The sequence below is a fragment of the Dendronephthya gigantea genome, unplaced genomic scaffold (assembly GCF_004324835.1).
Source record: "Dendronephthya gigantea isolate DGI-Jeju-01 unplaced genomic scaffold, DenGig_1.0 000003F, whole genome shotgun sequence".
Classification (NCBI taxonomy): domain Eukaryota; kingdom Metazoa; phylum Cnidaria; class Anthozoa; order Malacalcyonacea; family Nephtheidae; genus Dendronephthya; species Dendronephthya gigantea.
In genome coordinates this window covers 973,556-1,000,790 of record NW_021163013.1, presented here as the reverse complement: position 1 = coordinate 1,000,790, position 27,235 = coordinate 973,556, and the positions used below count along the sequence as shown (strand labels likewise).

The window sequence follows — 27,235 nt, the reverse complement described above, 5'->3', positions numbered from 1 at the left end:
TTTCGTTGCTGATCAGGCTCCCCTCATTGCGGGCTATTCTTAGCCCACAATCAGGCGTCTCTATGGCAACGTAATTTATTCCAATTTGTTTTGATTTTTTTGTTTTCTATTGGCCCATTTTTATCACGTGTTGCCCCCATACAAAACATATATTCTCCTCTTTTTATTTTGATACTAACTCTCCTGACGAAGGTTCTCAGGTCGAAACGTCGAGAAGTGTTTTGTCTATTTTAGGCAGTTATTATACCACGTTTGATGTCATGATGAAACGTATTAACCTAATTTATGATTGCATGTGACCAAACGAGTATCATTATAATGTGTATATCAAGCTATTTACATGCATCACCGGGAATTTGAAAAGCCAAACATTTTCCAAAGTTTATATAGCCTAAACTCAATGGCGTAGTTAAGGGCGACGCCGTTTGCTTTCAAGACCAATCGCAACAGACGCAACCATCAGCTTTACGGTTTCATACTCATTTTCACATTCGGATTCAGATATGAATATGAAAATAGTCGGGTATCTGACGTACAAAATGTGGAAATAACTTCGTTTCTTTCCATGCAATAGATTTTTCTCTGCGAGTAATTATTGATCAATGCATTAGGCATTATTCGAGGATATTTTGAGTTTATTTGACCCAAGCACGAACTCCAGAAAACTCGCAGAAGCTGCTTGGCTAAAACATAAATTTACGCAGCGTCGTATTGCGGTTTATGATCAGCGAAATTCTTTTCGTTTTTTCTTTTAACTAGGAACTATATATTTTCCATTCTGTATGTGTAGTTGAATTGACCATCAGTTTCGAAACAAATGTAACAAAAAACTGCAGGAGGAAAACAGCACGCTATAAATATCTCTGTACCACCTTGAAGCTATGATAGCGAGGTTACACACTTCAACTTGTCTATGGGAGCAATGGGGCTAATTGGCAAAGAGTGTAAAGAGTTTTATAGATTTTCAGACAAAAATATGGGATTAGGTTTATCTCAAAAGAACTACCTCGTGAAAAAGTTGATCGGCTGTTGTATAAGAACTATACTACAATCTATTTTACATGAAGGATAAGCAGTGGAACACACCAGAAGTGTTATGTTGGTGAACTTTGTTATGCATGTGCTGTATACAATTGGTTTTTCAATATACTAAATTTTTTGTTAAAGTTAATATTTTGAATAATAAACTGGCTAGGGGGAATTTTACCCCTGGCCCAAAACATTTCAAACTCGTGTAGGGGAGTCTTATTCGTAATTACAAATTTCATGCTGAGTAACAAGCTGCGGAAATGCAACATCATGGTATGAAAATAGAGCATTATTGTGACGTATAATTGCCAAGCTCATCAGGGTAGAATGCATAAATAAGTTATTTGCTAGCGAATAGGTATTTTATGTATTCCGTTCTGTGCTAATGGGCATGAAATAGTTTTGGGTTAAGGGGTCAAGATAGAGTGGGGATTATATAATGGTGTTAGAAATGTGTAAAGATGGCGAAGAATGGCGTTCCGGCAGATATCCGGATAAGGAGGAGCCTAGGCATCACAAGAACGGTGAATTATAAGGTGACTCATGAGCTAGAAGAATCAGTCGCCGAAGTCAACTTAGAAGAATCGACTGTCAAATCCAAAAGTTTTTTTTATCTCAGCCCACCTCCTCGCCATCTCTGCATCCTATAGTTAACATAGATGGCGCAATTTGTGCCCTCACCTTACTGGGCAAAACAATTTTGACACATATGAAAAATTAATATATATAAAGAATTTTTGTTAAAGTTAATATTTTGAATAATAAAATGGCTGGGGGGAATTTTACCCCAAGACCAAAATATCTCAAACTCGTGTAGGGAGTCTTATTCGTAATTACCAATTTCATGCCCAGTAACAAGATGCGGAAATGGAACATCATGGTATAAAAAAAGTGCATCACTGCCACCACAACTCTTGCGAGACAAAACTTTGACGTAGATAAATGCGGTCGCATACGCTCCTCAATTAGCGTCGCATCCATTCAAGTCCTAGAATGAATGAAATATATCAAATATTCATTTATAGATACATCAAATATTTCACTTTTCAAATACCAGTATATTTCGGGCCAAAACGCACTTGCGAGGACGAAAAATAATTTTAAAAAAAAAACAAAAAACAAAAACAAAACAAAACCGAGGCGAATTTACCAACTCTGTCGCTCACGCCGTAATAATATCGCTAGCTGTCATTTCGCCGTTTAACAAGATCCTTGTGTGACGTGTTGACACGTCGCAGTTTATCCACCCTGTTTACATGGATAAAAGGTCAGATTACATTTGCTTCACGAAGAACTGCTGCAGTGATTGAAACATGCTGGTGGCAGTATTAATATTCGGTGTTATTTTAACCTTGTTATGCATCAGGTTGTGGAAACACATTCAATTCTGTAATGAGGTATGGCTGATTCCTGTTCCTGTAAAAACCTCTCCAATCTTTGGCCACGCACTGACGTTGAAGAGAGATCCACACGGTACGTATGTATGAAGTGTATTCATGCATGAGATTCCAATATTTCGTTTTGACATCTTATATACGAAAATTTCAAAAAGAACAGTAACATATCCTTGACGTTTAATTTTTAAATAAAGATTTTATACGCAAGTTAAAGATTTGCGGTTAATGGAGTAGTAATTTCTAGAAGGTCCTATTTCACCCTACATATGGACCATCTCTGGTCTAGCAGTCATAGTTATCGCATGCATTAATTTTACCTCGGGCAAGGTCAATTAAGGCCTCAACAGAACAACGCAGTCTTTACCAGCCATGTTAATAGTTGTAAAGTTCAAATCTGACTAAAGTCTGGCATCTTAGCATGTGAACAACGTATGCAAACTTGTGTGTTACGGCCAATTGAATCTCCCCTGACGGTCTTTCCCTTCACGTGGACTAGAACAATGGCCCCCTTTTTCTGCAAGGATTTTGCCTGTTTACCATGCATGCATTGGTCATTCGCAAGACCTCAGCCAATGCGCCCACAACGCCGGTCAAATATTTAAAGGGTTTTTTTTATCGAAAGGTAGCGATAGATATCCGCGTTTGAAAAATAATTATAATAACCAAAAACTAAAAAGATACTGATACATTATGTTCATTCATATGTTAGTTATCTCTAGATAGTCAATCGATATTCTTTGTGTAACTTGTAATGAATTGCAGTGATTAAACAATGGCATGCAGGAAGTGCTGTCTTTCTCGAAAACACCTCACTAAGTGAAGTGCAATTATTGTCATTCTGGTCAAAAACGAGACCTGATGACCTGACTTAGAGACTCAACGGTTCAGTCAGACAATATTTGAGTCGAGCCGACTGATCTGAACAGGTAGTCCGCCTGTTCTCCTGTTATTTAGAGGTCCACCTGTTCCTCTAGGTAAAACTTCCTCTAGACCTTTTTTCGAGCGCTTCCTGCCCAATTTATATGCCACAAAAATGTCTCAAAGTGTTGTTGCTTTGCCTAGTTGGCATGCAGACGTTCAAAATCCTTATAAAGAATCTCAACATATAAACTAAATTAAATGGGAGTCATTTAATTGCCATTAATGACTGTTATTTATATGTTATCGAACAGAACAAAATACACAAAAGATATATCTATAATTTATACGTGGTCGCGATGACTCACACACAAGTACAGAGAGATTTTAGAAGTCATATGATAGCTACTTGACAATCACTTCATGAAAATATCACTATATGCATTGTCACGTTTGCCGGGAAGAACGAACAAAAACTGAGAACAGTGTTGAGCATTTTTAAACTTTTAGTGAACTATGGTAATTTAAACTTAACAAAGTAGATTAACATTATCCTATATGTCTTAATCCCTGAGCCGGTGCGAAGCACCTGGCGAGGGTATTAATTCCACCCGGAGATTTAACTTACGCCCGGGAATGCAAATGCGCAATCAAAGTTGTTCGCCATTACGTCATGGACGTTGGGCGTTTTTGTAAGTTTCGCAGAGTCAAAGTGTTCGCGAGAGCCAATAATGACCGCACAGAAGTATTTCAAACAACTGTGGCACTTCTCTACAATTTACGCCTTCCGTCTGTGAGTATCCCTGTGCTATGAGAATTGGTTTGAACCTTTCAACTGAACCGCCTGCATTTCGTTTGACTTATAAACCCATCGACTATAAGTGATATTCTTGTCTCCTGGTGGAGGTATACAAGGTCCCATGTATTGTTGTTCTCCATTAATTCATTAAATTCTGAGTCAGTGACCTTTTTCGACTTTCAACTTCACACTCTTCATCAAAAATTGTGAGGAGTCTCATAAAGTTATTTTCGTATGACTCTCCCACTCGCCGGTTATAATTCAATGGTTCTGGATTTGGAACTACTGCTTCTTCCGAGTTTAGAACTACTTCTCCATTTCTTTCAACTGGAATATTTTGCGCTTTTACTTCAACGTCATTATCTGGACACTTAAAACCCAAGGCTTTCATGAGGAGTGCATGATCCCTTCCACAGAAGTGGCTGGACTACGATTTCTCGAATACACAGCGATGCTTACAGCTTTAGCCCAAAATTCAGTTGGCATGTTTGAGTGAGCTAGCATCGACCGTACACTCCCGACTATAGTGCGATTCATTCTCTCAACTACGCCGTTCTGGCCTGGGTTTTAGGGTGCCGTTAACTGCATGGTGAACAATTCCGTGACTCTTCAGATACTTGTTCAATGTTTTCGAGCAGTATTCTCCTCCGTTGTCAGAACGTAAAGATTTGATGAGGTTTGAGGTAAAATTATGAAACTCTTTAAACTTCTCCAGAATCTCATCCTTGCTCTTCAAGAAATACACACATGTATATCTTGTACAATCGTCAATGAAAGTGACATAATAATGAGAGTTTCCAAAAGAAGGAGTTGACATCACCGTGAATACTTTCAAATGGTTTAGTTGCACGCTCAGCAAGCTCTTAAAGCATATATATATATATATATATTTATTTATATATATATATATATATATATATATATATATATATATATATTTATTGAAAGACTAGCTTAGCTACTCGGAGTTTCACGCTCAGATTAGCCTGATGATCGCTTTATAGCGTGAAACTCCGAGTAGCTAAGCTAGTCTTTCAATAAATATATATTATCGCTCTGCCAGTAATGGTATTGAGCGCTCTCCAACCATTGTCAAGTTCTGTGATCTTTTTGTTACAGTCAATTATTTGGATATATATATATATATTATAATATATATATATATATTATATATATATATACAATACAATTGAAGATAAAAAATTAAAAACCGTTCGCTCGGTTACTCGAGTTTCACGCCTTTAAAAAGCGATCATTTTAAAGGCGTGAAACTCGAGTAACCGAGCGAACGGTTTTTAATTTTTTATCTTCAATTGTATTGTATTACTGCTCTGCCTCTTTGGCATTGCATTGTATACACAATATATATATATATATATATATATATTATATATATATATTATATATATATTATATATATATATATATATACAATGTGTTTGTCACTTGGTCGACAGAGCTCAATGCCAAAGAGGCAGAATATATACAACGTGTTTGTCACTGGGTCGACAGAGCTCAATGCGAAAGAGGCAGAGCAGTAATACAATACAATTGAAGATAAAAAATTAAAAACCGTTCGCTCGGTTACTCGAGTTTCACGCCTTTAAAATGTATATATATATATATATATATATATATATATATATATATATATATATATTATATATATTTTTTTATTGAGCTTTCGACTTATTACTTATCAATTCATGCAGCTAGATCTCAACACAGTCCTCCATTTCACCTTTTTTTTCACCTGGTCCTGCTTCTACATAATTATGTTAACATTATGTCAAGTCAAGCAAGTTAGGCTTGACTACATTTATATTTTTTTACTTAAATAGAGTTGTTCACTCAGACTAAAGGTTGGGTAGACAAATGTTATGCAGATGGATTGTTCTCTGTCTGGCTAGGAAGAACTCCTGTTGTTGTCCTTTTTAAACCAGAATATGTTGAGGTATTACTTGATCTTGTATATCTACGTGTAAATGAATAAAATTGGTTTCGGGTGAAATTGTACTAACTATTTGGCCATCTAAAATTTCATCTGTAACATTTTTTCGGTATCATACTAAAAGTTAGGCATAGGGTAAAAGGTTAAATTAGTCGGTAGGCAAGAGCATTTCACCGGCATCGCAAAAGCGTAGGTTCGATTCCTCCCTGAGGACCGATATTTGACTCATTTTTCCATCAACTGCTCCTGCCTTGAATTTGAAGTGTGTATAATTCCAATCGAAATTAAGACCCTTTGAACCTCTATAGTGTAAATGGGGCTATAATGACTAAATTAACAATATTTTTCAGCGTTAATTATCACTACATCGAGTCTTACATATATTTTTATTTTATTTCTATGTCAATCATGTTCCTACTAGATATTATTAGCAAGTCAGAAAAACATCACTAAAACACCACTTTACATATTTCTCCATTCATGGCTTGGAACAGGTATACGATCTTCTTAGTAATTATAAGCAAAGCATTGTGGAGATGGATTGATTTTGGGAGGGTGCAAGGAGGTTCGCATGGCCTTAAAAGTTTTACACCCTCCTAGGAGAATGGACTTCCTCCTAAAGAAAGCAAATTGTCAAAGATCAGGAATTAGGGGCATGGTGACTATCAATATTTGTGATGCAATTGACCGTGACGAAAAAGATGGCGGAATGTACATTTTACCAGAATGCATTGCGGGCATTAAGAATGATTGACTGAAAAAAAGATGACACGAAAAACTCTTAATGACGTGAAATTTTAACACAGCGAAGAAAATAACTTTTGTTTTTTGCCTATTCTTTGATATACGTCAGTTCGCTTTTTTAAGCGATTTCTGACCGCAATGCATTTTGGTAAAATGTACATCCGCAATCTTTTTTGTTATGGTCAATCAACGTACTTCCGCCCAGTACGTACACAATCTTTATATTCAACAAAAAGTACCCAATGACCGAAAGGCTTGAAATTTTTATAACTTAAATTATTAAACTAGTGAAATCGAAATATTTCTGCTCGTTTGCTCACAAAACAGATAATTTTGTTTTCTATTTTGGTTTTATCCTTCGTTTATAAAACTAAATGGCTCTAAACCACTTTTCGAACAACCGTTCCGTGAACTTCCATATTCTTTTTGTTTCCAGGTCTTTTAACCAGGTTAGTTGTATTGATTTATTCACGCGCGTGATGGTGTTGTATTATTTTTTTTTGCGAAATTATTTATTAATATTGTTTTACAATCCACCTACCAGTTGTTAGTTTAGCGTTTGTAAATTGTGATTGGTCTTACAATTCATGAGAGCGAGGCTCTCAGACATGATGACGTCACTGGAGAAAATGTAAATTTTAAACTTTTATCCTTTTCCTGCATTTTTCTATGCAGCCCTTCAAATTTACCGTCAGTTAAAAGTAAGCGGTTGAGATATCCATTCACTTTCTTTTACAGCACCGGTAACAAATGGAAATCTCGTCGAAGGCTTCTCACTCCAACATTTCATTTCAAAATTCTGAATGACTTCGTTTCTATTCACCAAAAACAATCTGCTATCCTGGTTGAATTACTTCAGGTATTCAGCATGTGCATCACAGTTGAATACATATACTTGTAATTCAGTATAAGCATCGGTTAAATACTTCTCACAGTCGTTTGCGCGCTTGCTCAAGCAAATCCCTTTCAAAGAAATAGCTAGATAGTACGGCTTTCAACCAAAATCGCAGCTGATTGGTGTTAGCAAAAGGGTAGCAACGGAACCAGTAATGAAAATTGAGTATTATTTATGTTAAAAAAGTCGCTTTTGAGCATTCCTTGGATCATCATAGAAACAGTGTTTTCTACTTGTTAGCGGACATTTTGTTAAAGCCATGCAGAACAAAGTGTTATATTTGGGATATTTTTTCAGAAAAAATGGTGAAACTAAAATTATTTAAATTATATAAGTGGTATCCTTTTTTCGTCCTTTACTAAGCTATAAGTACGTAAATGAAACAATTTATTGTTGACCAAACTGATTAAAGATTGCAAAGAACGTCGCAAAATGACTCAAATGTTACTAATAAACATGTATAAATTATACTGAATTTTCATCGCCGGTTCTGTTGCTACCCTGTTGCTTAGGAAAACTTGACCAATCAGCTATGATTTTAGTTGAAGGCCGTGTATGCCTGCGTGCCAACTAAAAGCTTTATATATATTCATTTTGAGATTATTCAATTTTTTATCCAGTTAATAGAAATCGTTTTCAAGCAAATTGAAGCAAATTACGATTTCAAAATGCAAATATGTGACTACGTTTCAAGGAATTCAACAGTTACTACGTTACTATATACGTATGGTAACGTTCCATGCCATGCACAGTGCGATTTGAGTTATTTATCATACTTATATTAAGCTACAGTCGTATTTCTCTAGCAGCATATCAATAGTTTTCCCCGCTCCTGCTATCAATGGTCCTGTTTTATTACTTTTATATTGTCGATATGCATAACAAAATGACCCTACTCAAAATGTCTGTGATCAAAATTTGTTTTGTATTCTCTCACTGGTCATGCATTTGTGTCCAAATAGTCGCGTCTTTAAAAGAGCTAGGACAAAATTCTGTTTGCTCGTTCCTAATTTCCTGTTCGTAGATTGAATTTCACTGATTTTACTGTTTCTCGTCTAACTGTTAACCTCTTCCAGCTGATCTGAGATCATGACGTCATAAAGCGTCTCGACAAAACTGAGTTATCATGTGCCTGGTGTTATTTGTCCGTATTCTTCCAACTAATCGTATAAAGGTTGAAAAATTTAAATTCTAATATGCAGTTCGGAAAAAAAAAGCTTTTTTTCATATAAATATAATAAAATTACTTGATATTTTCGAGTGCCGAAGTCATATGCAATGAAGGAAATGAATCAAATGATAATTCAGTTTTGTCGAAGATCTGGCTTCTGTAGAATTAAAGTAATTCCGACAAATGAAAGCATAATACAATTTTAAGCTGTATATTTCCAATCAAGATCGATTCATCTTCAGCAGAATGGTTGACAAGATTTTCGTCGCAAATTACTTTAATTCTATATGTGCTAGAACTAACAGCTGGTAAAGGAATCTGGCTTCTGATCGGTTGATTTTTATACCCAGATCAGCTGGTTAATCTGTTCATTATTTTTTATTTATTGTAGGAAAAAGCTGATAAGGGTGAATTTGATATAGCTCCTTACATCACGCTCTGTGTCTTGGATATCATATGTGGTAATTTTTTTTATCTTAGCTGTATAAATCGCAATAATAAAGAATTGAAAATTCTGGGCAACTGGTTTCCACGGTTTTGGCCACTGACCTATTATGTTAGGTAGAACATTAAGGTCAATTCTTACAACTGCATTACTACGGCGTCTAGATAGGATACTTGAATGGTGACTGTTGAAACAAATATTTCATAATTTCAACTGTGCATTCCTGGGTCATCTGCTAATCTCATTGAATACATTCCATGGTAGCATTGTATTGCCCACTCCAACGCTACACTTGTGCTATAGACCCTATATATATTGACGTAACAAACTGTGACGCCTCTAAGGAATTCTGGTTTCTGTGGTCTGGGCGGAAAACTACTTAGACCAGAATTCCTTGCAGGTCTTACAGGTGTTACATCATTATACATAAAGTCCATTACGTTTTAATTCCATTTTCCGTCCTGTATATACTGGTGATATCAGCATTTTTAACTGTGCCAGTTTTGTATCAAGCCTTATCCATGATAGTGTGTTCAAGTCAGACACAAAAATATACTTCTTCCTACTGTAGTAAATGAAATTTGTGTAGAATTTTTTTATACGTAACAAGTATACACGTGCATCCTGAGTTTCAAAAATCAGAAAAATTAGTCATGCGCTCGTGATTTGTATCAGGGGCGGATCTAGGATTTTTCGCACATTAGTCAAAATATCGGATGTAAAAACAGGGAGGTGGTTCAATTTCCGCCCCCCCCCCGGAATAATGACATTTCAAAAATTATTTTAAAACTTCTGAACGCGAAATTTATACAAAAATTATACGCGAAAAGTACGCATTAAAATGTTAACGTTTAAATGTTTACTGAGCCTTCAGTTTTAATAGCAGAAACACGTGAATCGAAATAACGGGCAATAATAGGAAATTACACCCATGGGCTCCATGGGCATGGAATAAAAACACGAATGCGGTCAATTTGTAAGAGTGACTGAATAATATTCATAACTGTTACAGCATAAGCTAGTATTGCTCCAAGCTATGCTACATGCCAAATATAATATGTGCTTAATGCCGCTTACACTTTACAGTAAATATCACAGTTGGGCAATATTGTTTATAATGCGCTATAATTCATAATTGCCATATTGGTTTGGTGGGTAATCATGATTACGTTGTACTTTTTGATATAAGCATGCATTACATGATTTTACAAATATATAAATCTTCTTTACGCGCCTAGATCTAGTATTATGCATTGGCTGTTTGTTAGACGTAAATTTATACAGTAAATCTTGGTTGATACTTGACAAATAAACAATACAATAATCGACCTTATGACCGAACGACGACGGGCGAATGCAAATATATGCTAATAGAGAACCACGCTCAAATATACAGTTAACATAGCAAATTATAGGACTATAGTTTATACGAACTTATAGAAGTTGTACATGAACATCGACATGAATCTTTACCTTATCTCAGTAGATTTCTCATTTTGACGAGCGCACGAGGTAACGGAATTATCCATATTACCCGACAAGACGACAACTGAAAGCTATTCGATATTTTCGCTATTTGTAGCGTGAACTTCCTAACAAAGATCTGTATCGGGTATTGCAGGAACCTCAAATCATTGCGATGAAATGCCATTTTGTAAAATAAATATACGAATTCGTATAAATGGCGAGATCGAGCAGTAGAATCCAACAGTTTTTTAAAAATATCCGCTGTCAAACATCCAGAAATTTTTCAATATTCCTTATTTACTTGAGAAGGATATATTTTTTCCTTTAAGTCAAATAAAGCAAACCAATAAGAAATCATTATTTTTCTTTCACCAGCCAATCGGAAAGCTTAAATTTGGCGAATGAGTCAGACCCCCGCAAAGATAAGGCAAGCCAATGAAGAACCAGTATTAGCCCTCCGACAGCCAATCGGAAACGCTTAAATAGCGCAGATGAGTAAGACCCCCGCAAAGATGAGTCAAACTCATTCTAAGCCAATCAAATGCCTAGAATCAGAAGTCGATGAGGCAAAATTCAAGCGGGTATCCGCTATTGTGACTCATTTGCCGAGGGCTCAAAAGTCAGTGACCAGCAACTGCATGAAGCTTAATAATTTTAACTGGACTGTTAATTTATCGAATGACTATTTTCGCTGACTGAAGTTTAAATATTTCGACCTGGACTTGTGTATTTTTTGACATAGTCGCGTGACTCATCTGACAACCCCTAGATCCGCCCCTGATTTGTATGTTTTGTAATTTTTCCATGATCATCGGTAAATCTTATAATTAAACTCGGTGGTCTTGTCTTTACATTCCTCAAATTGTAGAAACGTCAATGGGTATCGACATCAAAGCTCAATATGGCAGTAATCCAGAATATACAAAAGCCGTGTTTAGGTAAGCCGGTACTGTAAAATTAGGATTTTTTTCAAACTTTTTTTCTTATTGAATTACGTATGCAGTGTATGATCTCATCTAGCTAAACAGTGTTAGTTATTGTATCGAAGTTAACGAGCAAGAATCTCTATTATAATTACTGTATTTGATAAAATGAACCAAATGTGGTAAAAACAGCTCTCGAAAATGTACTCGAAAACTTGATTGGGAGAACGCCAACAGCCGAGTTCACAAGTAAGCCATACATGTTGTTCTGCATTCGAATTTTTATTTTAATCTTTTCAGCACATGTGAACTTATTCAAGAACGTCAGAAGTCACCATGGCTTTGGCCAGATTTTATATATAACATAACGTCATCTGGAAGAAGTTATCAAAAAGCCTTGAGTGTTCTCCATGGTTTCACAAACCAGGTATATATAGAGTATACTCACTTTTATCTGTTTTGCGATTGATTGATACTAACAAAAATAGTAACTAAAGCAAGTAATCATAATTTTCGCCAGTTTTATAAGTTTGTGTTATTTACAATAGTTCATCCTTTTTCGTTATACCTTCATAAATATTATCTAATTATTACTATGAGTGATTTTCTTATTTTTCGCAGGAAAACACGACTGCTAAACAAAAATGACCACTACAATAGTTATATATGTATTAAGTTATGCCATTTAATAAATAACTTACTTCGACATTAAATTGTCTGTACAGTAAAATTGCAAACCTCTGTATTGACCTCGCTATAGTTCAGTCAATACACCATGAACTCGGTTTCATATTTCCCCGTATAGACCTCACACTCAGTTAGCAATTGCAATTTCTGTAGTTAGTAAGTATATGTTTGTTCCAATGTTATTTATCTTCAAAACTGGTTCGCGCTTTATAGGGACACTGAACACAATGTACATTTACATTGTACAAGTTTTTTTATCAAAGCATTTCCTTTAAGGTGATTAATGACCGTATCGAGCAACGAAAATTACGGAAATCAGAGAATTTCGATGGTTCTGACGATAGAGCGATATATTCGTCTAGTAATCGTCGTATTCGGGCATTTTTGGATCTTTTGTTAGAGGAATATGATCAGGGAAATATAACGAAGGAGGGCGTCAGAGAAGAGGTCGATACATTCATGTTTGAGGTACTTTGACCTGATTTATTTTTTTAAAAATCACCAGCCGGCGGAGACCGAGCCCTTTACTGAATTCTGATTGGCTGTAATATTAACGATATCTAACCTCGGTTTGGAATCTATATTTTTTTCTTAAAGAATTGTACCAACTTGAGTTTGCGACACACTAAGTGAACAGTTTTTTCTTGCAGGGTCACGACACAACAGCGGCTTCATTACAATGGATCATTCATCTTCTTAGTATTAATCCAGATGTTCAATCACGCTTGCAACAGGAAGTAGATAATTGGTATGGTAAGTTTTGCTATTTCTTTCTTCTGGATGTTTCTGATAAAACTTTGCTACAATGTTTGCCTAAGAATATCCAGAGTCAACCTCGTACCCAGGGTTTTATTACCTACGCTCCATGGGTACGTGGTTGATCCAGAGTATGAAATTATTATCATGAAAACAAAGCGATGGTTGTAAAGTCTGGTCGATCAACGTTTTCAAGAAACCTATTTTTCCACCAAATTGGTTATACCAATATAACTTTTCCCTATTTTGTATGAAAAACCGTCGCCAGCAATGTAAACCCTGAATTCGTTGATATAAAGTACCCTTCAGTGGAGGATCTAGGAGTGTGCAGAATAAATTACACAGGTAAATTCTAAATTCAAAACACCTTAATAACAACGCTATTAGTTATAGATTTGTAAAGAATATTTTTACATAAACATCTACCAATGCGATTCCGATTTTAAGCTGTAGTAATTTATTCTGCACACCCCTAGATCCGCCACTTTGAAGTTGTACCACAGCAGTCTCGTTTAGTAGCTACGGTATGGCGCAAAAATTTTACCACTCGAAATTGACTTGAACAAATCTACACGAAATTGGTTGTACCAATATTACTTTTCCCTATTTTGTATGAAAAACGGTTGCCAGCAGTGTCGACACTGAATTCGTTTATATAAAATACCTTTTTAAAGTTGTATCAAAGTAATCTCAATATAGCTACGGTATTGCGCAAAAATTTTTGTACTCAAGATTGACCTGAACAAATCTACACTCGTACACTATGAAAAGAAGAAATGCGCATGCACCCAAATTTTCAGGAAAATAGCTGGGGTGAACACCTCTTAAGTAATATTTTGATGAAGCAATCGATGATGGTATTTTGTAGAATCTTTACCGCCGGATGGAAAAATTAAACCTGAACAACTGAAGGACTTGAGTTATCTGGAATGTGTCGTGAAGGTGAGATATAATTATACTAATAATGAATGTTTTCATGAGGTGAAAGATTGAATAGCAAAGCCGACTTGAATGGAAAATTCAATCTTTTACCGAAACGAAAATGTACTTTCTTCTGCAGAAATGAATTTAGCATAAAAAACACCCAAATAAATCTATTATTATTAAAATATTTAGTAAGGGAACAATTTTTATTAATTTTATAAATGATAATCGCATTGTCCATACTATTTGGATTCATGATCAAAATTAATGCGCGCGAGCGTTACCTGTAGGAACTGGGTACGATCGATATTGTGAGTTATTGGAAACTTGCAATGGAATACTGACTAATATAGAGTACCGACTAATATGGAGTATATTTTAAGAGAAAAGTCAATTCAAACATTTGCATGCCAGGCTAATTTGCATCTGTTTCTCTTGTAGGAGGGATTGCGATTGTTTCCGTCTGTACCTCTCTTTGGTCGTGAATTGACGGAGGAATGTAAATTCGGTAAGATTTTTTTACAAAGCAAAGTTACATGCAGCGCTGCTGATAATTATAATAATCCGAGAATGAACTAGTTTATCTTGTGGGATGATTTCAGCTTCATTTTTAGCCATGCATAACCCTCAGTGATTGAACTGAGTAAAGTGAGAGGAAATAGTTCAAAAGTTGAGCATTTAGGAACTCCCGATTTAACTGATACTTATTCACTATTATTCTATTATAAACAACGAGTAAAGCAACAACTAATAATATAAAAACCTTTAAAAGTTGTTGACAGTCCCGGCATGCATGGATGCATGGGAAATTAAACCAAGGTTTTGTTTAGCTAGTTTTGCCAAACGAGCATGCAGGCATTCATATTTCTCGGGTCAGTTGTATAAAAGACTAGTTAATTTTTTACTGTAGTTAAGGACAGAATTGGACGATCAGAATCGTGTATTTCTGAGTTAACTAGGATTTGATTGTGTGAAATTTAGTTAAAGAGTTTAATACAACTGGCACTTGGTTTTCAAAGGTCATCGACGATCGGCGAAGGCTTCTGTCATTGATCACTATAGACTAAAAGCGCTTTGCTAAATATTTAAAATAAATTTTCTTCGTCGCATTTACCTGCAATGCATCGCCGAGTGCTTGCCGAGGACCAGGCTATGTACGATGTGCGAGTTTCGACGCTATGCATGGAGTTAACGCTCTGAAGACTGGAACAATAACTGACGGTTGTCTCATATTTGGATATATTGGCCACTATCTTTGAAGCTATAATCTCAAACTAAATCGGGCACAAATGCCAGTTTCTTTCTATTGTTTTTGTTTGCGCGATCGTCGGTTGTGGAGACAAAAACAATGGAATTACACTGCATGAAAAACGCCGTATTCTAAGGTATTCACATGTGAATACTGGTTGGAATAAAACACATATTGCAAGCGTATTTCGATGTGGAATATTAGTGTGAATATGGCACCGTATTCTTAAGTATTCTAAGTGTGAATATGCTGTGAATATGCGCGTATTCCGACCAATATTCACACTTGGAATATCTCACTTCTCGCTTAATCCGTGTTTCCACAAGATAATTTCTGAAGCTGACATTTGTTAAACTTTATTTTGAATGCTGAAAAATAAAAGTGGAATTTTATAAATAATTTGGCGCAAAAAGCGCGCTTTCAAGTTAATAAACATTGATCGAGGATCGCGCCTTCGTACTTGTAAGAAAGCTTTTTAGCGACAAATAAATATGGGTCAGTCAAGAAGAGAATAAAGAACGAAAAGGGCTTAGTAAAGTCTGCAAACTCTGGTCGCGGTTAAAGAGCATGCCAGCGAGTATTTGTATGCTGCGATTCCCACGAAGAAAATGCGCAAAACAGAAATGAGATTGCATGGCGAGATGCACACGGTACATTATGTTACTTGTTCACAGGTTTAAAGTGATAACGAATATTAAACATATTACAAGGATTCATTTTTTATTGTCCAAATTTTGATCCCAACAAGCAAATACCGTTTGTACGTATAAAGGGACCTCTTCGGTGAGTGACTGAATATTGTGTAGTTGAGTGCAATAGCCGGCCTATAGACTATACCCTATGGCCTAAGGCCCATGTGGTGAGTTCTCAACATTTCTTTCACGAATTGCCTTATAAAGCATATGATAAAAAGTTATTGGGTTATGCGTTGACAGTCTGTGCAAATGTTTAAGCATTTATTGTCCTTCAAGCTTATCTATGAACAAAAATATCAATATGAACAAACATGATCTTTAGGTTGCCATATTAATTTGCATAACATATGCCATGATATGATTATTTGAGATTTTGTACAGTTCTTAACAGATCATGTACATGTGATGTTTTACAACATTTATACATCTATTATTTCTGTAATTTAATAATTGCAAATTATCTAAATCATCAAAAATTTGTTGCATACAGTCTGCCATTAACTTCTAAGCTGTTATGATTTTCAATTGTTGGGCAGCTGGTTGGGATAGATAAACCGTGGTATACACTTATCATTATCACAGCAATGCTGTTGTAGTATATATGAAACATCATTGCTCCTGGAGTATGTCAGGCAAAATAAGGAGTGCTTTGTTGAATATATATGTAATTATTTTTATGTACTTAAAAAACACAGTCTGGCTTGGAGTTCTAAGCTGTTAAGATTTTTAATCTTTGGGCAGCTAGTTTTTTGGGCAGCTAAGACTTTAGTCTTTTGGCAATCAGTTCATAGTTACACTGTGGTAAACACTTAACTTCCTAAATTATAGCAATGTTGTTATAGTATATATGAAACATCATTGCTCCTGGAGTCTGTCAAGCAAAATAATGAGTGAATTGTTAAATATATGTAATTATTTTTATTTACTCAAAAAACACAGTCTGGCTTGGACTTCTAAGCTGTTAAGATTTTAATCTTTGGACAGCTGGTTGTTAAGACTTCTGTCTTTTGGCAATCAGTTCATAGCTACACTGGGGTAAACACTTAACTTTCTAAATTATAGCAATGTTGTAGTATATATGAAACATCATTGCTCTTGGAGTATGTCAAGCAAAATGAAGAGTGAATTGTGGAATATATACGTAATTATTTTTATTTACTTAAAAAACACAGTCTGGCTTGGACTTCTAAGCTGTTAAGATTTTTAATCTTTGGGTAGCTGGTTGTTAAGACTTCAGTCTTTTGGCAATCAGTTCATAGCTACACTGTGGTAAACACTTAACTTCCTAAATTATAGCAATGTTGTAGTATATATGAAACATCATTGCGCCTGGAGTATGTCAGACAAAATAAAGAGTGAATTATTCAATATGTATGTAATTATATTTATGTAAAATTTTATTATCATAATTTGGGCAGGTACCAACATTATAAGTGCCATATATGTATACAGAATGATAAAGTGTAATCAACTAAAAAGTAGAAGTTTAGGTGAAACATTGTTAAATATACATGTAATATAATTAAGAAACACAGGCGGGCTTGGATTTCTAAGCTATTAAGATTTTCTATCTTTGGGCTCAAGACTAGTTTCTTTCGGCAAGTCATTCTAAGTATTTCACTCTCTATTGATAGTATCAGTGTTGTTTTAGAAGACATGATCAACATGTGTTTTCTGCAATATCAGTTCATAGTTTCACTGTGGTAAGTGTTTAGTGTTCATAGTAGCACTAGGTACCAAAATTGAACAGTACACATGTATGCATTTTAATACACTTTGCAACAATGAATGGCAATACTCCTAATCTGCACAGACCACACTTGGCAGACTGATTTATTTCAGGCACTAATTGTCAACCAGGTTTTTTATAAAGACAAAATACAACATATAGTAAATAGGATACAAGAAAATGATTTGTTCAACTCAATCAATCATATAATTCATTCCATGTAATTATTTGGTAGTGATTTTATGAATTTTCCTATTTGCCTAATTAGGTAATTTTTATATAAATAAATTACAAAAAAGTTGTGCTGATGCCAACCATAAAAGCGTTGGTCTCACACTCCGGTCTGTCTGTGTGTTTGCTCTGTGTGATTTTGATACCACATATTGAGCTCGTGGCATCCCCGCCCCGGACGGCAGGACCTTTTAATAGCCAAAGATATGGACGAAAGCTGTTGTCAATGGTGGAATCGGACTTGTGGCATGGCTGTTGTATAAACATTCAGAACAAATCATTCCATGGTTGCGAACCTCTGTATAGTTTCACTACATATGTACGCCGATATATTTCTTTCTGTCTGCATCTTATTTTGTGCAACAAACTGAACATAGTTTTAAAAACATTTCCAACTGAAGTTTGTAGGTGAGTTACAGTAATACTTATTTTACTAGAAATACATTGCATGCAAAGTCCCCTCGCCTGACGCAATAAACTTTAAACAATAAACAATATTTAAAGCTATAAACAATATTTCCATCACTGAAATTCTATGATACTCGTTTCTGCTGAATGATCGAAGTCGTAAAGTAAAATCCTATATCTTGGTAGAATTATAAAGTCGACTCTCGAGCTATCAAATTCGACTATAATATAATCATCATTGTGCTACGAATAGTTTTAAATACTACAATTCTTAGCGAAATTTCAATTACTTTTTAAACAAATTCACCTTTAAAAATAAATACTTTTCAAATCCAAATCATTTCAACGATATATTGACGAATAAATTCAAAGAGGGGTCATACATTTGTTGATAAATCCACATATTAAACTTACAAAACAATAGTATACTTTAAAATACCGAAATCTACCCATTTACCTGTTCAAAAACACTTTAAAAGTGCTTCAAAATCGTAGATATTTCACCATCCATTAGAATGGATATTTTTCTATCCAAAGGTATCTTTTACATTATATTTTAATCAATTTTACGAGTCAATTTTTCGTATATTTTTAAGACCATCCAAATGAAAAATATTATTTAAAAAAAGGTTTATAATTCAAAATATCAGTTATGCTGACGTGACCCAAATTTTAATTTAGCCAATCGCACGTTTGTAAACGTTTGCTAGTTACCAGTTTTAACTCGTCTTATACTCACGCATGCGCATAACTTACAAAAACGCCCAACGTCCATGACATAATGGCGGACAACTTTCATTTCGCATTTGCATTCCCGGGCGTAATTAAAATCTCCGGGCGGAATTAGTACCCTCGCCCGGTGCTTCGCACCGGCTCGGGGATTATTTATATCAGCATTTTCGCGCCGCTATTTCCTAGCGCCAAAAATGTCAACAAAATGACGGTAAGGAAATTTCTATAAGGAAATTTCCTTTGAAGCATAACTGTTCATGTTACATTGCTATCTTTAGAGAACCAAGAGAGATAAGCCACATAAAATTCACACTGTGCTTTATGCTGTATTTTTATACACATATTGGACTTGAATGTTAATCTTATAACATAGGAACGTACAGGGGTTAAAATTTATACATTCAGTACAATGGTATATTCGAGCGGATTAACAATGTATGGCAAGGTCAAGGCATTGCAAAGGAGAAAAAATCCGATCAAAATTTGCCATTGAAAATCAAAAAATATAGGTCCTGGTCATGTGTTTATAAGTTTATTGGCGATCAAAGACACTAAATAAAGTCTCGATTCTCGATAATGTAATCTATATCGTCAATAGCTGACACTAGCAGGCGATTGCGGAATCACAACAAGGCTATATATGTATATTTGGCACTATAGACAAATTAGCGGCAAATTTTTACAGTGAATAATGTCTCGCTTATTCTATACTTATTCAACAGCACTTATTAATATGACCAAGTGTGAATATCCTACCTCAAAAAATATTCACACAGTATTCGAACATATTCTAGGTGAGAATATGGGGTGTGTTTTATTCACAGGTATTCACGTCAGAATACCCCTAATATTCCGAGGATATTCACAGTGAATATGTGTGAATACGTGTGAATACTAACCATATTCGAACTCATATTCACACGTATTCACCTGTGAATACTCGGCTTTTCATGCAGTGTATAGACTAGTGGTCCACTACTGGTGTCTATAAAATTGGCTTCCATGCAAGAGGCGACCGATTTATCGTTCTAATTCACATAGAGGGTCACTGGCGGCTATAGTGATTCTTTTTTCTTCATGCCGCTAACGCATCATGTGTAAAATTGTCTAAAACAATAAGATTTTTCAGGTCCATACCGTGTTCCTGAAGGATGTAGCATTATTGTGGCTTTAATGGGTTTGCATCGTAATCCTGAAGTATGGGAGAATCCAGAGACGTTCAATCCTGACAGATTTCTTTCAGAAAATAACGTTGGAAGACATCCTTTTGCCTATGTTCCTTTTTCTGCTGGACCAAGAAACTGCATTGGTGAGTAACAAATAATTATATGAATAGTCATATTCCGTGCATATTAACCAGTCAGATTGCGTGCTTCACTGTAGTTATTACATGATGAAATTTCTAGCTATTGCTAAGAATTCATGTTATTGTATGAAATAGATCAATCCTTGAAGCCTAGCCTTGAAACATTGATGCTTAGAAAAAAACGTTCAAAGTGTTTTGTAAACATTGAAATATATTACTGTTCTGGATAGATTCTGGATATATTTTTTGTGAAATATCTAAAGAACGTTAGAATTGAACGAACCGTTTTCTATATTATTTATCGATATATGCAAATTAAATCTTTATCATCGCTATTATTATTAGCGTACTAAAATTACTGGATACTGATTGATCAAGAGGAGTACAATTAATTCATCAAGTATTTTATTAATTGTACTGCAGTACAATTGTCATTAATTGATGATTTTGCCCAGATAAAAAAATGGCGGAAAGTTATCTGCATATACAAACTAAACAGTCTTGGATGAACTGAAAAAGGCCAAAAAGGAAAACGCAAATACTGTCCAAAGTACAAAATAATGGACAAATGTCTGGCAGGACTGTATTAATTATCGTGTTTGCATTGAAAATTACGCCCGAAAGTTCGTATTAAAACGCTCCAAATGCTGACATATTAATAATAAAAACTAGCCCCGGCAGCTCGTCCAATTTTTGCAAAATTTTCAAACATCACTCGTACTATTAATCGTACTAATTAAATTCGTACTATTGTACTCACCATCGTATCATGATACCTATATTTATTCATGTGGATTTTCGTTGCAGGGCAAAGATTTGCTATGATGGAAGACAAAATAGTATTAGCATCCATCATACGTCATTTTAATATCAAGTCGACTCAGTCGTCTGATGATATTAGGAAAAGTGCAGAAATTATTCTGAAATCCACAAGTGGTATTATGGTGGAGTTGGAAACAAGAATTTTTTAAACATGTTCGATGCCGCTCTTCTAAAATTGAAATTACTGACCTCTACAGACGACCTAGACCCACTGAGCTCTCACGTAACTGGATTGATAACTGGTGATGAACCTGGCTCACATTTGAATGTCCACATCAAACGATTTCTATAAATTTAGGCTGAAATACCTGACACTCAAACATTAGGTGTTATAAAACAATGTTTTCGTAATAGTATCATATTTTTGGCGAGGTTTTTTCGGCTTTTGTAAGAATTCTCTCCTTATTAAGCCTTTCCAGCTTTGAACTTGAAGAGTGCTTAAAAATTAATAAAATACCAAAATCTACGCTTTAAATACTAGGCCAGAGATTTAAGATTAAACTCATTCAAATTATTTATGCATGCAGCTGTCAAATTGTGAAAAATCTTTGGGTATTGAAGTCACACAATAGAAAATACTGACACATGTAAATGAACGATTGCTGCGGCTAAAACCAACATACATGCATGTCTTAGCATTTAGCTACGTCTGAACTAATCTGGTATAGGGTATCCCCAAATGCAGACAAGATTGGGGAAACAAAATTTTATGAACCCAGTGTAAATTAGGCTTTACAACTGGTTATAGTATAGTATATAACTCTCCTGACGAAGGTCCTTAGGTTGAAACGTCGAGAAGTATTTTTTCTATTTTAGACAGTTGTTATACCACATTTGATGCTAAGTTCTCCTGTATCTGTAGTATATTCCGTATGTTCTCGTCGATGCTGCCAGCAAAAAATGCCATTGGCGTATTTTTGTTCAAAGAACTCAACAAAGTCAAAAACGGGATCTATATACAATTTTACAAACAAAACCGAACAATTTGAGATATTTCGAAATAAATATAAATCGAAAATTTTTGTTTTAGGTCTATACTTATATTCTTAGTTTTGAGATGGCTTTATGCTTCAAAATTTGGAATTTTTCATATTCAATTTGCTGAAGTTGAGATATTTATTTCACTATTATGACTTATGTGCTTGGCCTTCGCAAGTAGATTCACAGTTTGACTCCTAAAAACGCGGTAGCGTTGAAACTAAAGTTGAAAGTTTTACACCGGCCCTATCAAACTAAAAGGTTCCTCTTTCTCATTTACCTTTTAAGGATCGACGCATTAACAAATATAACCCGGCAATATATGAAAGGTCTTTTCCGCATTCAAGGCGTATAAATCAGTGCATGGAACTGATGGAAGTGCCAAGTGCAACATTTAAAATAGGCCTTAAATTGTAAACCATTATACATTGTTTCATCCGATTTTATCATTCATGTATATGCTTATTAGTATATTTTTTATATAAAGTCAATACACCTGTTATACCTGAATAAAGCAATGCATGATTTGTTTTACTAACCTTTAGCGGATGGAAAATTAAACATAAGTGATTATCATTCAGCAAACAATACTATAGTTAGGAATTATATAGTATACCTTTTACGGTATTTTCAGTCCGTTCTCATTGACATCTTAGCGGAACAAAATCTCGGCTAGATAAACAACTATTTTGTACTGTAGCCGTATAGGTAAGTGTGTTTTCTTGCTTAAAGTTTATAGTTTATAACTCTAAATTCAATATTACGGCAAAATTTCTATTACCGTCGTGTGTAAATATAATTATTCGTCTCGTATGTATTATCCGCTTCATTTTATTTCTTCAATCTGCCCGGAGAAATTTACACAAGCGACTTGCGCCTATAGAGCCTATATATATGTCTACTGATTTTCCCCCTCGTGAGTTAAGTCGGGTGTGAGAATCGAACCAATCATCAGAGGTAAAAGGTAGCTCCGTGCTCTGCGGTTGTTCAAAATTAACAGCCTTTATTTAAAAATCCGTTAAAATAAAAGTCAAATAAACCAAAGTTTCAAAATTCTCTCGTACATGTTGTGAATCACTGAACCTATACATCTTATATGCATTTAATTTCATGCATTGGAAATAAAATAATCGTTTTGAAAGGAACACAAGGCAACGATCGAATTACATCTGTTTGCTCAAATGTTTGCTACTCTGCATTCATTATGTAACCTGGCTCAACAGGCAATTGCTAAAGCACAACAGACAATATTGTTTATTGCCACGTTTTCTTCAGAAAATCCTCACAGATGACAAGCACGAATACGATATTCGCCATCTTGCTGTTTTTGAACACGTTCGTGTGGACTAGCGGAAACAAACAGTTTCACAAAGCCAAACGATCGACGGCACATGGCCACGACCTACACAAGGATCACGTGATATTCCTTGGCGAGGAAGCCGCTCGTGAGTTTTATGGATTAACACAGAAAGAGTCAATAAGAAGACTTCGGTAAGTTCAAATCAAACTAATTTACGAGTGTCATTCTTCACTAGAAACAATCTATTTCAAACGATTCTAATCAGTATGCAGAACGAGTATATATGAATATCCCCTTAAGGATCACTTAAGGATCTTCCGAGGCTCCTGTCTCGGGAGGCAGTGTGAAAATGCGAAAATCCTCTCGGTTTATTTCAGAATGCTTGTACCTCGCATTGACATAAATAAGAATGGATATGTAGACGATAATGAATTAACAATATGGATACGTCACAAGTTACAACCTTGGACTGTCCACGAGGACATTGATGCAATATTCCATGACATTGATGCTGATTATGATAATCAGATTACTTGGGATGAGTACATGAAAAATATTTTTGGATTTATTGAAAGTGGTAAATATTCAAATTAAACAATACAAAATGTAGTTAATTTCATTCGAATTTCCGCAGCATGTTTCCATTAATTATGCTTTCGAGAATAATTTCTCTGATGTTCATGTTTCAGAAAAGGACAAGAAGTGGAGCAGAGAAAATTTGTATAAATACATAGAAGATGATCGTTTAAAGTGGAAGTATGCGGACAAAAATGACGACAAAAATCTGACAAGAGAGGAATTTGAATTCTTTCACCATCCACGAGAACACGAAGCGATGAGCGAGTACATTGCTGTGGTATGATATTAATATATTTGTATGAAACAGTATATTAATTTAATTAGTGAAAGCATGATAGCAGTGGTACTCAAAATATAATTATTGGAAGTAGAAGTTCATATGTGCTAAAAATTGCTTAGCTAGTAGCCCACATGACCGCTGGGCACCTAACTAGTGAGTTATTAATTTTTTGACACTAACGTCAGTTATACGTTAGGCAAAAGCAACGCGTCCACAGAACACGCTGTTTCTCTCAATTCGTGTAAGAAAGTGCCGAATTAGTGGTATTGTATTTAAGGTTTGTTAATCTTCTTGAAAATTACAGCTTGAAATGAACGAATATGATAAAGATAAGGATGGATTTCTATCTTTGAAGGAATATCTTGGTAAGACTTTCTCCTGAGTCGGTAGGCGCAGAATAGCTATTCTTATCAATTTCCGTAGCAAGTGAAGGTATGTCTTGACCATTATCCAAATTACTCCCACTTATTCTTTACTAAACCTCGCTGATCCTTTGCAATCCTCGCTGTTCCTTAGTCTGTTTAAATTGAACAGTGCATGTCACGAGTATTTATTTGTTGCATTCCAATGTTAAAACGATAATAAAACTTCTCTTCTTGATTAATCCGACTCTCCCGTCTCCTGACAACGTCTTTGATTAATTACAACCTCTTTTATTTAATAATCACCCGTAAGACAATTTTTAACAGACCCGTACGTTAATTAGGGTTAAATGGGCCAAAGAAAACAAAGACTATAAAGTAACGACATACTAGTTTAAATGACCGCATAAATGGTGCTAAATGGTGTCGCCATTTAGTTTTTAGAGTTTTATAGCAGCCTATAAGATGATATATACAATACGCTTGTTTAGAGAGGAATTGACTTGTTGAGAGGGGAAAGTTTAGGGTTGAGTTCAGCTTGTCATTAAATTTTCAATAATTAAGATTCATTGTAATTGATTCCAATCTTTCAATGAACACATATGTGTATATGTATATGTATATATATATGTACAATATGTGTATATATATGTATATATATGTACAATATGTGTATATATATATATATATATATATATATATATATATATATATATATATATATATATATATATATATATATATATGTATATGTATATATTATAATATAGGTATTCATTTCCAAACCATTTCTGTTACTAACGTCTTTAGTCTTTAGTTGTATCCAGTCCGAAAGAGGAAATTCTTACACCAGCGTTTGCCGCTCTAGATATGAAAAATTTTTACGAAATTTTTGACCTTAATCACGATGGCAAACTGAGCTTGGTGAGCTGAGAACACTTTGTAATAATTTTAGACATATCTTCAGTTTTGCCAGACCGATTTCCATTGTTAGTGTAAAAGAAATCCGTCGGGCAGAACAGAATATATGAATATTCACACCTCCCCTCCAATTATCGTTCTAGTTACGCCCCTGGTCATTGGAAGTAAAATAAATAAATATGAATTTAAAAAAAATTCTAATACACTTACCAGATATTTTCTATTGACGCAAAGTTTGTTTAAAAACGAAGTCTCATTTTGCCCTCGATTGCTTAATCATCTCATACAATCAGATTTCTCAATGTGTTGCTATCTTGTAACAATTTTTTTACAATTTTGCAGATGGAAATTGAAATTATGAAGAAACCTAAAAGTTACGATAAAGCCGAAGATGAAGCTATACATCTTATGGAATATGCGGATGGGAATGGGGTAGATTGCTTCTCTTTTAACACGTTTTGGTTTCCATTTGTCCTAACCATACAACCTTGCTCCAATGACAAAAAGGGAAATGCCCTGGGAACGAGGTTGCTAACAATCGTGAAAGGTCATTATCATCCATGGCAAATAGTCAGAGTGTAAACTTTTCTCTTTATTCAAATCGGCCATTGTTGACTACACATACAGAGATATTCTATCATATCAGCCACCATGACATGCTTATGACAATTACCATGCAATAAATGCGAACCAGCTAGATGTAGACCATAACTCCGTCACTGGTAGTGGTGTCATACTATTATTACAGATATTCAATATTTAAAATTACAGACGAAACGGCTTAACGTATTTTTTTTCTTCAATATAGGACGGCAAGCTTGGTGTGGAGGAGTTCGCTGCAAATTATCATATATTTGTTGGTAGTTACGGTACACGTTTTGGCCAAGTTTTGCATGACGAATTTTAAATTAGTAAAGAATTAGTAATCAAAATAAAGATTGTGGTAATGTATATAATTTCTGTCATATTATATTATTATTTCTGTGATGGACATTCCCGTTTTTAAGATAGGAGCAGTGGCGTAGCCAGCCGGCCGACAATTTAGTCATGCTATGCTGATATTTTGGTGTTCATTGACTGTGAAAACAATGAATTTCTAAGAAATGAATAATGATAATAACATAAAATTTGCATAGCATGACTAAATCGTCAGGCTGACTATACGCCACTGGATAGGAGATCACGACGTGGTAGGTACCGACGGTTATACAAGTGTCATAAAAGCCTACGCCATGGTACCGTAATATGTTTATTTTAAATCAAAATTAAAAATTCCAATTTTTGTTGGTGGTATAATATCACAGATTATTATACACACAAGCGCCAGATATGAGGTATGCTGCAATTTATTTAGCTGGTTGGCTACTAGACAGATATTAGCTCATAATTTATCTGTCTTGTAGAGAAAGTAAATAAAATGGCTGAAAGATTTGGGGAGTTGAGTGAAATAGATATCCAAGCTTTAGCTGATAATAGCACACCAAAATGCACCGAAAGGGCGGCAAAGTCGCGGAGTTGGCTATCGTCGTATATATCGGCTATCTGCTCATATACGACTCGAGTTCGCAGAATAACTGTTAAATATCATGGGTTAGCT

At 35.0% G+C, this 27,235-nt stretch overlaps 2 protein-coding genes across 2 annotated transcripts; both read left to right on the top strand.

Annotated features, from left to right (window-relative positions):
* The first annotated feature begins 2,285 nt into the window (after nucleotides 1-2,285).
* LOC114539322 (cytochrome P450 4V2-like) lies at nucleotides 2,286-21,538 on the top strand. Its single transcript, XM_028559952.1, has 15 exons — nucleotides 2,286-2,296; nucleotides 2,396-2,502; nucleotides 5,925-6,037; nucleotides 6,456-6,528; nucleotides 7,215-7,227; nucleotides 7,517-7,637; nucleotides 9,236-9,305; nucleotides 11,625-11,694; nucleotides 11,980-12,106; nucleotides 12,643-12,834; nucleotides 13,017-13,242; nucleotides 13,991-14,064; nucleotides 14,488-14,554; nucleotides 20,220-20,399; nucleotides 21,204-21,538. The coding sequence occupies exons 1-15, from the start codon at nucleotides 2,286-2,288 to the stop codon at nucleotides 21,365-21,367; spliced, it is 1,608 nt and encodes a 535-aa protein (XP_028415753.1). The 3' UTR covers nucleotides 21,368-21,538.
* Nucleotides 21,539-22,806: 1,268 nt separating this feature from the next.
* LOC114542191 (calumenin-like) lies at nucleotides 22,807-26,576 on the top strand. Its single transcript, XM_028561923.1, has 8 exons — nucleotides 22,807-22,904; nucleotides 23,472-23,687; nucleotides 23,874-24,073; nucleotides 24,186-24,352; nucleotides 24,660-24,720; nucleotides 25,586-25,641; nucleotides 25,981-26,070; nucleotides 26,447-26,576. Exons 2-8 carry the CDS (start codon nucleotides 23,485-23,487, stop codon nucleotides 26,543-26,545), a joined length of 876 nt encoding a protein of 291 aa, XP_028417724.1. The 5' UTR covers nucleotides 22,807-22,904; nucleotides 23,472-23,484; the 3' UTR covers nucleotides 26,546-26,576.
* The last annotated feature ends 659 nt before the right edge of the window (nucleotides 26,577-27,235 follow it).

Coding starts and splice junctions, on each gene's coding strand:
- LOC114539322 (XM_028559952.1), top strand. Junction 13,243..13,990: donor CTACGCTCCATGGGTACGTG/GTTGATCCAGAG, acceptor GGTATTTTGTAG/AATCTTTACCGCCGGATGGA. Junction 20,400..21,203: donor TGGACCAAGAAACTGCATTG/GTGAGTAACAAA, acceptor TTTTCGTTGCAG/GGCAAAGATTTGCTATGATG.
- LOC114542191 (XM_028561923.1), top strand. CDS start 23,485: ATGACAAGCACGAATACGATATTCGCCATCTTGCTGTTTTTGAACACG. Junction 24,074..24,185: donor TTTTGGATTTATTGAAAGTG/GTAAATATTCAA, acceptor TTCATGTTTCAG/AAAAGGACAAGAAGTGGAGC. Junction 24,353..24,659: donor TGAGCGAGTACATTGCTGTG/GTATGATATTAA, acceptor TGAAAATTACAG/CTTGAAATGAACGAATATGA.